At 36.0% G+C, this 18582-nt stretch overlaps 1 protein-coding gene across 2 annotated transcripts in view; it reads left to right on the top strand.

The window, feature by feature from the left end:
• The window catches only part of LOC128545901 (uncharacterized), a 105082-nt gene that overhangs the window by 6759 nt on the left and 79741 nt on the right, over positions 1-18582 (top strand). The window contains exons 1-3 of one of the 2 annotated variants that reach the window (XM_053544530.1): positions 2857-3025; positions 3594-3714; positions 4087-4109. In XM_053544530.1, the coding sequence (XP_053400505.1) occupies positions 2939-3025; positions 3594-3714; positions 4087-4109 (231 nt within the window). In that variant the 5' untranslated portion in view covers positions 2857-2938. Of the gene's footprint in view, positions 1-2856; positions 3026-3593; positions 3715-4086; positions 4110-18582 lie in introns of those variants that run through there. The other variant, XM_053544545.1, reaches the window with a different exon arrangement.

Here is an 18582-nt window from a genome sequence, read left to right as displayed (position 1 = left end):
GCTTAAACTTTATTTATTTATCGGCGCCTTATTTTCAAATTATAAAAATCTATTACATATAAACACTAAGAAGAGTGTTCATTTTATGAAATATTTTCTTCGTGTGTTATTGTTTATATGGTGAAATACATGAAATAATTGATACAGCTTCTAAGCTAAACTTCGTTTATGATGTCATCTCTGTTATTAGTTACAACATATTTAAACTTTTAGTTAAGGCCAGATTTTGAAATACTACATTTTTAATAATCGTTGGCGGATTTTTATAAAATCGATTTTGCTTTGTATTGTATCAAAACATGAAAAGCATGATACGGTATTTGCAAATGCTGACCAGAATTCGCCAGTGAAAAGTTTTTTCATTTCAAGTTAAGTCAACGTCATTATGAAGCTTTAAAATGCGGAATGTATCCGCGCAATCTGTCTGTTTCAAGGTACTTTGATGTGCATGAACAAACAATCAGACGCCTACGACAACGTTATGCCACAAATGGGCCAATTAATGATCTGCCTAGAACGGGATGTTCACGTGAGACGACACGTCAGCAGGACAGGCACATTGCGTTAATACATCTGCGCAGGCGCTTTGAAGACTGACACTGCCCGGAACACTCTTGGTCGGACTCGCTCACATACTAGCGCGCAAACCCTTTGACGTATGAAGTTGGCATTAGGGCAAGACGTCCACACTGTCGCATTCGCTCTCAATGTGCTCGACAACACCAGCGCTGGCCAGAACATCCTTGGTGAGACGTTCTTTTTTCCGACAAGTGCAAGTTCCAGATTGATTTTAATGACAGACGTCAATACACCGAGTCGAAATGAACGGTTCTCTGATGTCTTTTTTAAGAAGCGAGATCGATTTAGCTGTCTGAGAACAATGTTACTGGCAGAGTTCAAGTACTATGGGAAAACAATTTGTGTCTTCGTGGATAACGTTATTCCGGGCAGTAGTAGACGTGGTGTCACAGCTCAACGTTATATCAATGAAGTGCTACGTCTATTTATTGTACCTTTCTCATAACAGAATCCAGGACTTGTGTTATTGCAAGTGATTACACGAGTACCTATAAAAAGTAACTATTTTGTGCTGAAAGTGCTCCTGTTATCGTATTGCCTCATGCATTATCACATCATCATAACTGGCCCCGGCTCGGGCCATTACCGATAATGGCCCTGACGTTAGCGCGGGAAATTTACGTCCGTAAACAACAGAAATGAAATCATGACGTTTCGTTTCATGGAGGTAAAACAGCAAATATTTCAGTTTTAGTTTTATCATCTTGAAGGAAACTTCGTGTATTCTTTGTGAAATAACAATTTTTCGACCCTAAATTATGCTTTCAGCAAGAAAGTACAACTATCAAGGCATCTGAATTTATACAGTTTATAGCCTCTTATATAAATAATATAGAAACTGAAAAGCTGAAAGTCATTATGCCAGTAGATGCTAGTACCCATAAAAATGACACACTAAACATTTCTTACTATAGTATAGGTAAACATGTAAAAAACAGGTAAATACATGGGAGAGCCGTGTCTTTGGGTGATAAAGCCCTCGGACTATTATCATCTTGCCAGGGTCATTATCACTCAAATGCACCACTCTCCCATTTATTACCTATACATAATGCACGTCCACATACGACTAACATGATAAAAGATTTCCTGTTGCCTTTTTTGGTGTCCCTGACAAGCAATGATAATGGAATTGAACCCTATCGAACACGTATGGGCCGACCTGAAACTTTAACTTCATAAGAATAATCTTCAAAATGTGGATAAGCTAAAGGTATTTCTCAGAGGGGAACGGGCTGCATAAGATCAACAATATCTACAGGGGCTTGTGAGGTCTATGAAAAGAAGGTGACTTTCGGTTATTAGAGCTAATGGAGGACATACACGTTATTAACTGTGATGTGTAGTGATTTAGTACAATTGTGTTTAAACGGGACTATGAAAAGTTAATTCTGACAGTGGTGTTTGAAACTGTTTGTTTATAAATGAAATTCGACGAAATTTTGTATTTTTTTTTTTTTAAATTTAAGAGACCGTGCTGAACATTTGGCTTTAAGCATAAAATGTATACCATTTGCCGTTGTAAGTTCTTCAATATAAAACGCACTAGGCAGGTAATATGGTTTTTGGATATCTGTTAACAATAAATAAAGAGTTCATATCACTGTCGAGTGAATTAGTACTGAGGCAAACATGTTTCATACATCTACTTTAATTTGACTGATTGTTGAATAAAATGCTAAATAACACGAAGTGATTTAAAATGCAATAAAATCATGAAGTCGCATTACATTGTCAAATAGTTAGAAAAGTTATCTGTAAATGTATAGATGTCATAAGTTATTATCATTTAAACGCATAAAACGTATTCTAATATCATGATCAATGAATGCAGATCGGACTCCGAAGAAAACTATTCAAACAACTATTAAAATGAAAACAACTAGTAAAGTCCCGGATAGCATAAAATACCTTTCAATTATGTTAATCTGTAATATTGAAAGTTTACATCTTATCACATAAACAATATATTGATAAAATAATTCAGATTTAAAAATTATCTGATTTGAAGCATAATTTATCGCTTATTATATAATGCGCAAATGCATATATTTCCGTTATTATGAAAAGCATAGACCAACATGCGACAAATAACTGACATTCAAGATATTATCCTTTCATTTTCCTAGATTACCAAAGTTCAGTTCTAAAAGGGTATTTAACATAAAAACGAAAATGATATCTGTCATATATTATACCCCTTACATTGTATCTCATATATGCCTGACCCAAATACATTTATTTATATATTCTCGGTAAACAAGCTGCAATACATAATCAACGTTTCACTCATCCCGGTTTTCCGAAAATGCTGTGTACTCGTGGCATACAAAGATAAATTATCGCATTTCGCAAAAATATGGCTGGATATTACGGACCTATCGGAGTTGTTCTGGATGAAGATATTAACCGTGCTTCAAGAAAAATTACAGAAAGAAGAGACGAGGTAAGGTCATTAGTTAATTCACGATATATTTATACACATAGCAGGTAAACAGATGTAAAGATATTATTGATTTTAATTGTACCTGTATATCCATCATACATACACCTTTATACAAATGTAATTACTTCACCAAAACATGTTATTGACATTGACTTAACTAATTAAGCTTCCCCTCTTCTTTCCACATTGTTTTGTAATTTTTGAAAGAAAACTATATTGATATTTTGGATCTTTTAATATATTTCATTAAATATGATAACAAAACTATAACCAGTGGCGTCCCTTGCTTTCTAAGCTTAATAATAACAGGAGATCGAACGTAAAGTGATGTTGTGGGAGCCTTTATGTGAGGAGTTGTTGTTGTTGGAGTCAAAATGGCGGAAAATGACGTTTTTTGCAAAACTTGCTAGCATGTTACTTTGACATAACACACACGCGGACGCACGCACACAGGCGCGCGCACACATATGTTTACGAGTTTTAGTTGATTTCTGTATTTGTTTTTAGATAGGCAATTTTAAGTTTTGAAATTAACAACTTATTCTTGTGTTATGGTTTTGTTGAAAAGGATGATGTCAGACAGCACGGATTGTTGGGATCAGCCCTCAACCAGTGGCAGAGACCGATCACTGACTTTGGCGATAGTGATCACCAGTGGGTAGTCAATCTAAAGTCGTCACCCTATATAGGTATATAAAATATTACCTGACTGTATTATTAAGCAATACATTTTATAACATAAATCTCTAGTATATTAAAAGTAATATAGAGTCAAATTCTGCTCAAAACTAGTGAAAAGTATAAAATTGATATTAATTGACATCATACTAGACCCATACAACATATGCTGTTAATGCAATAATGTGTGAATCAAATGTTTTTGATACATTGAGGATAAAATTTGACTGAACCATATTAAAAGCATTTTAGCCAAGAACGAAAAACATTGCAAACCAAGCCAGTTAAACTGAACAAAACTACCTCACAAGTTATCTGTGAAACAAACTCTACTCAACTAAATTTATTTATATCAAGACTTTATGTTAGATCTTACATTTTAGGTGAAATAGACTTTGGACGTAAGGTATAGGCACGATCTCGCGAAGCAGTTGATGCTGTCATGGAGTTGCTACAGAAAGAAATGCGAGCCAAGGCTGAAGCTAATTATGAGCATCTTAGAATTGATTCATACATTCGACAAGGCAGTTCACGAGATGGTTTGAAAGTCATCAAACCGGATGAGTTTGATACAGTTATAGAGTTTCATATCGAGGGATTGCAATTTTCAGAAAAGCGTATTTACAAGAACAGAAAATACGTTCCAGGCTTCTGCTACCTTCAAATTGAACAAAGACCCGATATACTACAAAAACGATATCCAAGGCTTTGGCGGGAAGGTGTGTTTCAAGTAGACGGAGAGGGGTGCGTTTGTTTCAGTTCAAGGAAGATGCATCAAAGGGTGTTTGTGTCCCTGATCGATCAATCCTGCCGTTCTATTGAAGAGAAAATTGCAGAAATGAAACGCTCACGGAACGTCAGTTTTCACATTACGCGCCGAATGAACCCCCCTGCCATCAACATAACTATCCATCTTGACGATGACGCTAACGATCTGTTTATGAAGCAGGGCCAGATCAGAGACCGTAGTGATGTTGTCCGATTTAGACATCGTTCCCGCATTACGTCTGAGAGTTGACAAGGATACAAGATACAATGGCAACCCAGTAAACGCAGTTATTCATGCTGTTTGCAAATGGAAAGAGGAAGACGCAGCAAAGACGCTGGAAATTGCCGATCAAATGCTGGTTTGGCATATCAATTCAGTCGGCTACGAGAGATACACCCTTGACGTCGCAAGAACTAATCAAAAGCAGAAGTACATACTGACGGCGCTCCGAATACTCAAAACCTACTTTACTAAAACGAATGCCGTTGCGAAAAAGGAAAACCGGGCTCCACCACCAATCGCAACTATCCTTAAGTCGTACCATTTGAAACAGATAGCATTTTATCTGATTCTCTTTGCATGTCACACCTACCCAACTATGCGGATTGATGGTGCCAAACGAGCTCTTGCATGTCTTGTTTCTCTGTTGCAAACAACACTGAATGCAAAACATTTGCCACATTTCTTCTATTCAAATTCTTTGATTGGTCGAATGTTTTCAAATTATCCAGTGGAAAGTGGCGCTCTTCGATTTGATCTATTTCGAAAAATATCGGGCGAAGCTCTCCGCCAGGCACAACTTTCATTTGACAATCACCTGCTCAAAGACATAGGGTTCAGTAAGGGTGATGGTGTTGATGCCGATCTAACAGCTTTAACTTCCAGTTTTTCGAATGAAATTGGGCATGGCGAGTACTTTTAGAATATTATTCTTCGCTCTCAAAACAACATATTTTTAGGTGAAAGATATACAGAAGCTATACAGAACTTATTTAAACGGGCTGACTATTTTATTGTATATTATTATGTCCTTGTATAATAGACAATCAATCTTTGACTTTAGCGCATAATCAAGTTTTCAAAGAGACATGATGATAACACAGCTTGAATGTTATTAGGAAAGAGAGCATTTTACTTTTGCTTACGTCTGATCTTTGCTGAAAAGACGTCAACATTGTATAAAGCAGTTTCCATATAGGAGTAATCATTAATTTGCTATTATATAGTATGTTAATCGTCATATTAACTGAAGATGACAATAGCAATTTGTTTATATGGTAAATTCAACTTTAAAGCAAAGTTGTTCGAGGAATCAATCTATTTTGCGTCTATAACTTGATAAAAATATATGTATGAATTACATGTACAGTAACCGGATTGTTTAGTAGGCGAGTGTGAGAACAATTCTCAAATGTGAGCTTTAGCGAACTATATATTTTTTCCTTAAGAACCCACTAACCTTATATTGCCCGCTCCTGTAGACGTGATTCTGCTATTATGCATTACAGACGTTAAACACGGGTGGTAAACGCGCAATCCAATTCCCGCTGGGAATACGCTTAAAATGGGTTGCGCGACTTCCGGTGCTGGTGTTGCGCGTAAAAAAGACGAAATTAAGGTATGTGAAGTTATGATTTTGCTTAGTATGAGACAAGAATAATTTTTATCGAAAAAAGGAAAATGCTATTCGACACCAATATGATGATACATCATATATGTAAAATATCTGGTTTGTAATTTATGATTCGGCTCTATTGTCACAAAAATTCTGGCGACACGAAGCGTGAAAAAAGTATGAAACCAACAAAAATAGCAGTTTCTGACTTCATATGCCTAATCTGAGGACATCTGATGCTTTTTATGATAACTCAACTGTTACGAAGTAACGGATATCAAAATTATTTGCTTCAAATCCTGCTTACGGGGACATAATTGACAAAAAGTCATCGGGGATGGGGTTGCGCACCGGGAATGGAGTTGCTCGTATACATCATAATGTATATAATGTATACGCGCAACTCCATTCCCGGGGCGCAACCCCATTCCCGATTGTTTTTTTGCCAATCTTTCCCCCAAAAGCAACATTTAATTCAAGTGTATGTAATATTCGTGACTGTTTTACACGTGTTTGATCATTAGAAGCGTCACATTTCCGGAAAAAAGGTACAAGAGTTAGAAAATTAGCTTTTTACGTGATTCCATACTTTCTGACAGTTACAGCCAGCAGAGTTTTCGTGATATCAGGGCTGATTCTTAAATTAATAATTTGGTATTTCAAACATATGATCTTTGTTCATTTTTGTGTCGAATAGCATTTTGCTTTTTTCGAAAACACTCGTAAATGTGTCATTATTTACAAAAACAAAACCCCACCTACCTCGATTTTGTATATATTGATGCGCAACACCAGCACCGGAAGCCGCGCAACCCATTTTAAGCGTATTCCCAGTGGGAATTGGATTGCGCGTTTACTACCCGTGTTAAAACACACGCTCTTCGGTCTGAGCTACAAATGATTTTACGTACCGTTTTACGTTCAAAATGCAACATACTACGCGCATTTACTTGCCTGATATAGTTTGGAATATTTCATGCTAGTAGAAGGATGCTGTATCAGACTAAAAACCGTAAAATTGCATGTTGATAAAAAAGGGGAAAGATACTTTTGGGAAAATCTGTAAGTTCGTATCAGTTCGTATCACGTCGAATTTGTTTTGTAACTTTTTGTATGGTCCAAGTGCAAAGGAGTAATCGAGGGCTTAGAGAATTTCCGTATATAAAAATGGAAGCAGATAGACCAGTTTCGCTCTAAGCCCTCGTAGTATGAAGAGTCAAACTTCCAGTAGCGGTTACCTCCCCTAGCACTACATTAACATCTCTTTACTGTTAGGTGCTACCAACGTGTAGGAGATAAATGAAAAGTGGCAAAACCGACAAGATGCTACATAAATTGTATTTTTCCTTTTATTACTTAACTACGTATAAATCTAGTATCATCAGCGATTTCGCTATGCACGGGTCTATGGCTGTATCTGTGCTTCCGGAGAATCTACCATTACTTTTTATCCTTTTGTGTGTGTTTCCTGAATCCATGTCACCCTTGTCAGTCTGGATTTCCCGCGTATTATCCACTCCACTGCAATAGTCGAACTGACTAATACAATATTCAGAAAACATCGAGTTGAGAATGGTACAAGTTATACATGTTATATCAATTTGTTTGATAAAGCATGCACTTTGAATAGAAAATATGTTGATATGTTATAATAATGCTTGCCTACTGGTTGCAAACTGAACTTAAAACGCTGCGTCAAGTACCGATGTAGTATTGATTAAACAGGCTATGAATTATACATTCTATATTTTGCAAAGTAAATTAAAAGCCGGGCAACATTTCTGCGGCGCTTAGGAAATCGCAAATCTGCTTTTGCCAAGACATATACCATTATTATGTAATTATGTAAAATTGTTCTTGTGAATGAAAAAATATTTTCCATATAGAATATCATTATTTCTAATCTTCTTACTTTTATTATCATTATGTTGCGTAGGACTCAATCAATTAGCGATAAGCATCATTTGTTTTACTCTGAATGTTATTATTTAGTGTCCCGAAACAATGTTATAGTAAATTTTGTTGTATGATTATCGGGTATTACGGAAATTTGCAAATTCATATGATAAAAGTTTAACTAATAAATATGATCGATGAGAAATGAATTGGTTGATTTACAATATGTTTTTATTCATGTCGGATTTTGTTGTACATTTACTGCATATACTAAACGTTGTCATACGACAGTTTAAAGTTTAGTTTGCGTGTATACACTCGTAGGTCATATGGCGTCTTTCCAACTTTTAATGGTAGAGGAAGACCCAAGGTGCCTCTCCGGGCTTTTTTTTTAATAGAAACTGGTAAACAGCAGTAGCATTCATACCACTTGCATGAAATGTACGATAGAGATATATTCCGTCTGATGGAAGACGAAAACGGGCGGTTTCACGTTTGGGTAGAACAATTGTATAGTAGACTTAAACTGAAATGTCGTGCAAGAGAGTGATTAAATAAAACTCGAGCGTTTAACGAATCTGGGTACAGATACATTGAGAGAGGGAAATTAACTTTTGCAATAAACAGACTAAAGCTGATGTTGAAACGCTAGAATTTTGGGGGCAAACACCCAACAATAGTGCACGTTCAATTGACATCTAATTGAAAATGTGGATAGTTTTAATTATCTAGGATTTGTATTATTCATTTATTTGACTTGTATGCCAGATCAATTTTGAAAACGTGTGTTTGTAATATATTTATGAGGTAACATATTATGAGATTTTCGAAGTAAGAAAGATAAAAGAAAGAAAATGAACAAAGAAAATAAAGGTAATGGCATTTGCTGCAACCAACAATCGTCCGAAGGCCACTGATGTGTCCTCAGTTTGACAGTCTAAAGATCATAATTAGCAGTCATGTCCGGAAATGTCGCTTGGCAACAATGTATGACTGGACACGCAAATTCAGGTTGACTTAAGGTTTCGGAGCCATAAATGAGATTTTTAAAGGTTTTAGGGTACAGTATGTTTGTCTATGTGTGTTATAAAGAGGACATGCTAGTAAAAAATTGTACGCTGTTTCAATCTCTCCAGATATGCAATATGGGCTATCTATAATTGGTTTTCTGAATAGATCATATTTCAAGGAGCTTCATTCGAGACGACGATTAGTCCTAAACTGCTCCCAATAAGAAATTGCGGAGGTAAACTATGACACAAGTCATATAAGTTCATTTTGAGCAGATGGAATTTTGATATGATCAGGTAGTTCGTTCAAGTCGCTGATAACGGACGGAATAACTGATTCTCTGAAAAGTTTCATGCGCGTGTGTGTTAATGTTTTAATGTATATCGAGTTTGTATGCTCATCGGGATAAAGTTTGGTAGATAAGTTGGAATAATGTTATTTTTCATCTACTGATACCGAATCAAGGAACACTGGTTAGGTTAACTGCCCACCGTTACATAACTGAAATACTGTTAAAAAAACGGCGTAAAACCCAAAAAAACACACAAACTTGTAAAAGGTAACACGCTTGTGTTATTTCTTCCTTCCAATTTTAGCTCGTTTAAGAGGTTGTTGATATTGCATACTTTGTAGCCCCGGCTACGATTTGTATAGCTTCGATTTGTTTCTTTTCTTCAGCAGTGCAGTTATCCCAGACAGTAGCGCTAATAACAAGTACAGACGTTTTAGTCACGATCTTTTAAAGCAGCATGCCTCCAGATTTGGCTAAAAAAACTTTCTTTCAAACTGAAGTTTGATCATATTATGAACATTAGAATATGAATTTTTGTTTCTAACATATTTTAAAAGTTCCAAATCAAGAAAAATAGATGACCGCGTCGGGAATCGAACCCCGGACCGCCGCGGCAATAAAGACATTTTCCCGTCGTCGTAACCAATAGTGCTGTAGCTGAAGTAGTGAATAATGACTCCAAAATATAGATATTTATAATCGAGGCAGTTTACCTGGAGTTTTCATCGTAAAAAGTAGTAAAAACAGCAAATTCTCAAGTGTTTGCGCAACATAAAGTTTGTCAGTAATTAAGTTTTAAAGCCTTCTTAAGAAATATAGCATTTATGTCAAGATATCTAAAAAAAATGTTTTTGTTGTCGAACGATCTGGAGGCATGCTGCTTTAAGTGGGTATTTAAAACCCCGTATATTCCTATACGTGTCACCTTCGTTGTCAAATATAACCCCAAGATGTTTGTGTTCAAGTAAATTTTGAATAGGGACTGAGCTCATTGTTAACTGGGGATGGATAGGGAAGATCTACTATTACATCTGCAAAACATTTAAAAACCTTATGGAACGCCAGCGTTTATTATGCCCCCCTTCGAAGAAGTGGGGTATATTGTTTTGCAGATGTCGGTCGGTCGGTCTGTCGGTCGGTCGGTCGGTCGGAATGTAGACCAATCCGTTTCCGGATGATAACTCAAGAATGCTTGGGCCTAGGATCATGAAAGTTGATAGGGAGGTTGGTCATCACCAGCAGATGATCCCTATTGATTTTGAGGTCTGTATGTCAAAGGTCAAGGTCACAGTGACCCTGAATAGTAAAACGGTTTCCGGATGATAACTCAAGAACGCTTGAGCCTAGGATCATGAAAGTTGATAGGGAGGTTGGTCATGACCAGCAGATAACCCCTATTGATTTTGAGGTCAATATGTTAAAGGTCAAGGTCACAGTGACCCTGAACAGTTAAACGGTTTCCGGATGATAACTCAAGAACGCAAAGGCCTAGGGTCACGAAAGTTGATAGGGAGGTTATGACCAGTAGATGACCCCTATTGATTTTGAGGTCAGTATGTCAATGGTCAAGGTCACATTGACCAGGAACAGTAAAATGGTTTCCGGGCAATAACTCAAGAACGCTTGGGCCTAGTGTCAGGAAAATTGATAATTAGGTTGGTTATGATCAGCAGATGACCCCTATTGATCTTGAGGTCATTAGGTCAAAGGTCAAGGTCACATTGGCCAGGAACAGTTAAAATGGTTTCTGATCTTCTTGTCTAAAACCACAGAGCCTAGGGCTTTGATATTTAGTGTGAAGCATCATCTAGTAGTCCTCTACCAAGCTGATTCAAATTATTGCCCTGGGGTCTAATATGGCCCCGCCCCGGGGGTCACATGGTTTATATAGACTTATATAGGGAAAAACGTTGTAAAACCTCTTGTCCAAAACCACAGGGCCTAGGGCTTTGATATTTGTTTGTGACATCATCTAGTGGGCTTCTACTAAGATTGTTTAAATTATCCCCCTAGGGTCAAATATGGCCCCGCCCCGGGGGTCACATGGTTTACATAGACTTTTATAGGGATAAACTTTGAAAATAAGACTAGGGCTTTGATATTTGTAATGTAGCATCATCTAGTGATTCTCTACCAAGTTTGTTCAAATTATCCCCCTAGGGTCAAATATGGCCCCGCCCTGGGGTCACATGGTTCATATAGACTTATATAGGGAAAAGTTTTTAAAGTCTTCTTGTCAATAACCTACAACATTTAAATTTTGACCACATGTATGGTTTTGAGTTGCAAGATGAACCTTGACATGAGTTGACCTTGACCTTCACCTAGTGACCTACTTTCACATTTCTGTAGCTACAGCCTTCAAATTTGGACCACATGCATAGTTTTGTGCACCGAAAAAAATTTTGACCTGGACATTGACCTAGTGACCTACTTTCACGTTTTTGAAGGTACAGGCTTCAAATTTGGACCACATGCATAGTTTTGTGTCAGATTAAACCAGAATGGTAGAACTTTTGTTTACAGTGAGCATATAATTTCTGTTCCTTGTGCATTTACTAAATGCATCAAGGGGGGCATTTCGTGTTCGACGAGCTCTTGTTTCATTTCATTCGGGTGTCGACTGGTTAGATAAGATTTGAACCAGTTATGTAAATTGCCTTGATTCCTGGCTACTCCCATTGAGGTGTGTCCTTGGGCAAGGTACTTTATCACGATTGCCTCAGTCGACACAGCTGTAAATAGGTACGGGTAAATTGCTGGAGGCATGGTATAATTGGTTTTAACTGTTCTTGAAATAGGGTTACTCAAAAGCTCTACAGAGCTTATGTTCATTAAATCACAAAGCGACGGTAAATAACACTTTTCTTTACCTTTACCTTTCACCTTTACTTTCACGCCTTTATCTACAATGTTATTTTGACGTGTCTAGCAATATGAACAAGGACTGTGTCTGAAGAATACACATGATCTGCCTACAAAGGCAGATCTGACATATAGGGAACAGTTTCAACCAAATCTTTAAAAAATAAACATGCGCAATTTTGTAAGGGTTTGTAACAAAATGCCATTAGTAAATATTTCACCAACAATGAATTGCTTGCAGGAATAATACTTGTAGTAGTAGCAGTACATTTTTACGCACAAGGTTACTTGAACCTTTGAACAGACGTGCGGAATATATTACCTTGACCCAGGACTAATATACGTGTGATCTGAGCTGCATGACGATGTAGTAGTTGTTTAGTGTCTTCGAACCATATAAATATTTGATCCCTAAGTAAGACGGGCACAAAGTTTCGCAGGCATAAAATTTCGTTGTTCTGGTCAAAACGGTTTTTCGTGATTCGTGGATTTCAAACTATGAAGATAGATGCTTCCTCGTTGTTATTCAATTAAGTGGACTGACAAAACCCCGAAATCCGTGAAAATTTGTCCCCACAAAAAATTAGGATCTCAAGTACTATTACCTAGCAAGTTTGATTGTATTTTCTTAGCATTTATATGAAACATGCATATGTCTCCTAGCAAGGTGACGGAAAGAAGACATTCTCTAATCGAACTCTTTCAAATTTAATGTCCAAAAAGTTGAAGTGAGAGCCAAAAGCACAGATGCTTCAAGTGCCTTTAGCAGTAGTTTTAAGTCATCAAATGTGCTCTTGCATTACAAACCCATGGAAAAGTTCAAAGCTAGAATAATAACTGATCTTCTTTTTATCTATTTCAACAGAAAGTGCAGTATTTAACAACAGACGTGATTTTACGGTCAGTTCTACTGGAGTTTTAATAAAACCGGCAAAAACTGTTATAGGTCATATGATTTTAGTCTGCAGGTGATCATTTTGCAGTTCCAGCAAAGAACAAAAGCATTAATAAAAACATATGAAGAATGAAGTTAAGGTGGAATGCGCCCCAAATTTTTTTGCCGAATTTCGTCCTGAAATGTATACTGTACAAAATTCAAAATATATGCGATTGAGCTCCGTTTTACTTTGTCGCCATATTGTTCGTGTTTTTTTCTATTGTGTCATAAACATGGCCCCTGACGTCACTTTTCGTGCAACGCCAAGTTCCGGGTGCTTTCGGCATTTTTCCTTGCCTGCACTCTGAATGTCATATCAATGAAAAATACAAAATTGGTTACTTTGCATTTAGAAAATGCTACTCAATGGTATAAAATTCAGCGAATTAAGATTTACGCTTAGGACGTCAGAGACGATATTGTGACGTCAGAACGGAAAAACTCACATCAAGTTTTGTTACAAATTTTGCCTTAAAATCCAGTTTATAAAAAATGGACTCGATAAAAAGATGTAAAATTTTGTTATGTTGTTTCGCCGTGTGTGTACGTCTAGTAGACACATAAATACGTATGGGTCACCGACTTTAATTGTTCAATATTTGACGATATTTTACCCCTATCCCATTAAGAAATGACACGTTTAATCGTCATTTTTTTTTAACAAAATAACCTAAAGAATATGTGAAGCTGCATGTATTAACGGTAAATTCGGAATGAATTGATGAAATGAGAGTCGACATGAAAGTATTGAGAGACATATGGTGAGATTTGCTAAGGAAGTGTGTTAAAGAAAAAGTCGAATTATTTTAAAACATGTAATAACATTCAGGTGATTACGGACCTGTTCCGAAAAGAAGATTTGTAGATATGAAATATCATAGTGAGATATTTGATAAAGGGTGTAAATTATGTAAACGACATTTCGCATCTAAGGATATTATCGAAAAAGACTTTTGAACATTGGTTAATCAACATGTATTATGTGTGTTGATTCCTAGATATGACGTATAATTATTTAAATTCAAGTGTTCAGAGTGTGAACACGAAACTACAGTTTCTACATCTATATCCTGGGCATCCGGAGCAACAGATATGGCATTTACTTTTCCGTACTTCTTAAATCTGGAAGCTGCAACTGGTTAGGATTTTATGAAATATTTTCTAGTATTCATTATTAAGAGCTTGTAACTGCACTTGATCAGAAGGTTCTCGCCAAGAAATAAATTATTTGCATCGGACTAGCAGTTGTGCTTTATTGTAATAGAAAAACACTGTCTCAAGAAGAATAATATCTGTCATGTGTTTACGAATCGGATAGAAACATCCGTCCCGAGGGCACCTGCGCATTGGGCGGTAATGAGGCTTGCCGAATTACCGCCCGTGCGCAGGTGGCCGAGGGACGGATATTTCCATCCGATTCGTAAACACATGACTGATATTTTTTCTTGCATATCGTATACATGTTAGCATTTTATTCTGGCAGATTATTTTTCTTGCATACCGTATTTTACAAATAACAGGTAGAAATACTTTCTTTTGTAGCACTCTTTCTTATAGTAGAGCGCGGGAAATTAACGCCCGTAAGCAGAAGTGACGTCATGATGTTTTGCGTACGCGCAATAACAAAGTTCCACTTGAGTTTTATCGTTTGTAGCGTAACGTTATGTTCTCATGGTAAACTAACGTATTTTGAATCGAGAAATATACTGTAAGGAACGGAGAGAAACTATCAAGGTACCTGCTTTTTTCGTATTTTTGCATAAACAATATATTATCAGTGCATGAACCACTAGTTGTCATTAACAGCACGAGAGTCATCTGGCATGGGGGTGCCAGATGGGTTTTGCTGGCATGGGTAAAATCACCGGAAACGCCAGTCCGGTGTGCAAGAATAAATTCTCTGTGTCTGACCAGCTGCAGTTCTTTATAGTCATCTAAAGATCGTTTTTTTTAAGAATAAAATATGTTCGCTGGACTAGCTTCTCTGCCTTACTTTGACCTCGCTGTCTTTGTCCCTTTGTCTCTCTCGTGCGGGACTTTGGTCGCTAGTCGTTTACCAAGAATATATAAAATGATATCAGTTGCTCAGCATTATGCGTATAGAACAGACACTTCGCTCAACTCGTAATCTCGCACGAATGAGATGTGGAGATTGATGTCTAAATTGGTAGAATTTGTTTCATGATTCACAATAAAATAATCCGTGTAAAAATATTAATTTCATATTAGATATAGGATCTGGTATACTGTTTTCGTGCTGATTATATATACATGTGAAATGGAGCAACAGTATGACATGCGTCGATAAATATTTCTGGTAAAATCAGGCAAACCCTCATATCATAAAATTAACGTTACATATGAACGAAATTTCTAAATGTTTAAAACATGTTTAAGTACCTATTTTCACGAAATTAAATCGTCAACTGACCGCATACTAGCTTTTTTACAAAGCTATGTTAGCATTTTGCATTAGACTGAGAAGATTAGTAACAGAAAAAAACATCTATTCTTCAAGCTTTGAATATGCATTTTGAAACCATCAATAGGAATAACAAATGAATAGTAAAAAGTGGATATATTGTCCATAAGTATTGACCTGGCCCTCAATAGAGAAGTAACTACTGCGTAAGTATTCTTTATGATTTGAAAATATCGCATGTGCAAGTAGCTGTGGGGACAAAACGATTAGCCATCAATCTTGGAGTTGTGGAATGTAGTCCTCAGTCTAACATTTTTTTCAAATTTTATCTCCAAATTTTACAGGACGAAAAATTAATACACTTATCTATTTTATTTTTATGGTTCATTTATTGAAAGAAATATACTTGTATTCAAGATATTTTGTAGTAAGTGTCGAATAAAAATCTTTAAATGTATCTTAGATAAAAAGACAAATTACTCCCAAAAATAGATACTACAGGGGAAAAAAAACAATTGAGATTCGTGAAAATCGTTGCAAAAACACTGTAAGAATAAAAGCAAATACGGTAACACTACATTATATTGAATTTAGAAAATGGTCTGCGGTAATTTCGTACCCGTGGTAATGTGCGTTGAAGTCAGACGGTTAACTATAAAGGTTATTTGTGTAATTATAGATCTTTTCAGGATACAATATTGCGTAATGTAACAAAAACGTCCGAAAATATCAGCGAAGATTAATGAGTGCCAGGTCAAATACTTACGAATAATTGTACAAGATATATATTTTGTCAAAGGTGTTTTCTTTCACTAGTACATGACATCTTAGGTTGAAATCGAATATATCGTGAAAATTTCTTATAATAAATACATCTCGTTTTAACACGAACGTGAGTTGTGTAAGTTGAAACACATTCTTTTTTACTCTAACGTCATATAGCCACAAACCATGTGGAGGTGAGGATTAAGTTACATTATATTGCGAAAAATTGAAGTCGGTGACCCCTAAGTATTTATGTGTCTACTAGACGTACACACATTGCCAAACAACATACCAAAATTATACGTTTATTTATCGAGCCGATTTTTAATAAACTGAATTTTAAGGCAAATTTATTAGCAAAACTTGATGTGATTTTTTTCCGTTCTGACGTCACAAAATCGTCATTGACGTCCTAAGCGTCAATTTCATTTCACTGAATTTTATACCATTGAGTAGCATTTTCTGAATGCAAAGTGACAATTGTTTTCTATTTTATGTTTTCCAGTCACTTATAGAGTTTTCTCAGTGAAATAAAAGTGATAATCCACAGTTTTGAAACAGTAGATTATCATTTTTATTTTTCACTGTTTTCGCCGAACTTGTTCCGGTCCTCCCTCGCGATTGAAGTCAAATTGTATACCGAGCGTTATGAATACCGGAGACCATAATGACGATGACGTCGTTAAAATGACGTCATTTTTTGTTATGCTTTCTGCTGACCCTTCCTGCGATTTTCGACATTTTATAAATTACGCAACAAAAGTATAGTTTTACACATGAAATAAAAAGAAAATTTGTTTGTGTCAGTGAAATATCAATTTTATTTCACTCGTGAGCACCAAAAAAAGTCATTTTGACTCGTGGCTACGCCACTCGTGAAAATATCAGTTTTTGATGCTCACTTGTGAAATAAATTTGATATTTCACTGACACAAACAAATTTTCTTTTTATTTCGCCGAACTTGTTCCGGTCCTCCCTCGCGATTGAAGTCAAATTGTACCGTGAGCACCAAAAAAAGTCATTTTCACTCGTGGCTACGCCACTCGTGAAAATATCAGTTTTTGATGCTCACTTGTGAAATAAAATTGATATTTCACTGAAACAAACAAATATCCTCTATGTATTTTTCATTTATATGACATTCAGATCGCAGGAAAGGAAAAATGCCAAAAAGACTCGGAACTCGCCGTTGCACGAAAACCGTCGTCAGGGGCAATGTATCTGACACAATAGCAAAAAACACGAACAATATGGCGAAAAAGTATAACCGGAACTCAATCGCATATATCCTGAATTTTGTACAGTATAAATTTCAGGATAATATTCGGCAAAAATATTGGGGCGCATTCCATCTTAAATATGTGATAAATTTGCAAATTTATACTGACCGTATATGGGTATTGTTTAGTATAGATATATCTCGGACAGACTGACGGACAAAAGAAAAACAGACTATTTGATTTTTATATGCCACATTTAGATGATTAAATATCTAAAACATCTTTGAAAATCTATTAAATATGAATACAGTCGATAGTTACACTGATACTTAATGAATATGTTATAAAGCAAGGCTAAATGGTATTCTGTTGAACATCAGTTGTCCCACAGCAATTGATTTTTCTCCATATTGAACAGATTATAAAAGAGTTTTTATATATAAATAAACCCAAACAAGAGAAGTGACTTCTTTATTAAATAGACGATTACTAGCTAAACAAAATGATTTCTGAATGTCAAAACAGATAAATCTTCATTTTACTCTATTTACTCATTTTACGTAGATTTCTAGCACCTTTCTGTTAAATGTCTTGAAAAAATCCATAATTCGCAATTTTTATACAGTCAAAGAAAGTGCCAGTATGTATGCAACAGCCCATTTCGTACATATGGTGTGCAAGGGATAGCTCAATTTTCTGGGCAAAACTTCCGTCCCTGTAACCCGTACTACAAAATTTGATATTATCTTATACAAAGAACTGGAAATCAGTACAGTGAAGATAAAACATAGCATTTTTTTTTTCTAACAGCCAAATACAGTTTAAAGTGTCCGTTAGTTATTATCCTGAACTAATATTCGAAAGCTTCACTACACTGCAACCAGCAAAAATCTGATGATTAAAGGCAGAAATATGTCAAAAGTAACTTTTTTGTATCTTTGTTCTTCGTTAAAGGATGTAATTTTTTTCACACTTTCAAAGACTTAAACTGATAGTAATGTGTATTGCAATTCCGGCATAGAAATGGACACTGACTTTACATTTCTGCGGTGTTGACAGCGGAAGCAGCGGTCCAGTACTAAGACT

The sequence above is a fragment of the Mercenaria mercenaria genome, chromosome 1 (genome assembly GCF_021730395.1).
Source record: "Mercenaria mercenaria strain notata chromosome 1, MADL_Memer_1, whole genome shotgun sequence".
In the NCBI taxonomy this organism is placed as follows: Eukaryota; Metazoa; Mollusca; class Bivalvia; order Venerida; family Veneridae; genus Mercenaria; species Mercenaria mercenaria.
The sequence above is the reverse complement of the archived record's forward strand: the minus strand, read 5'-3'. Positions and strand labels throughout refer to the sequence as shown.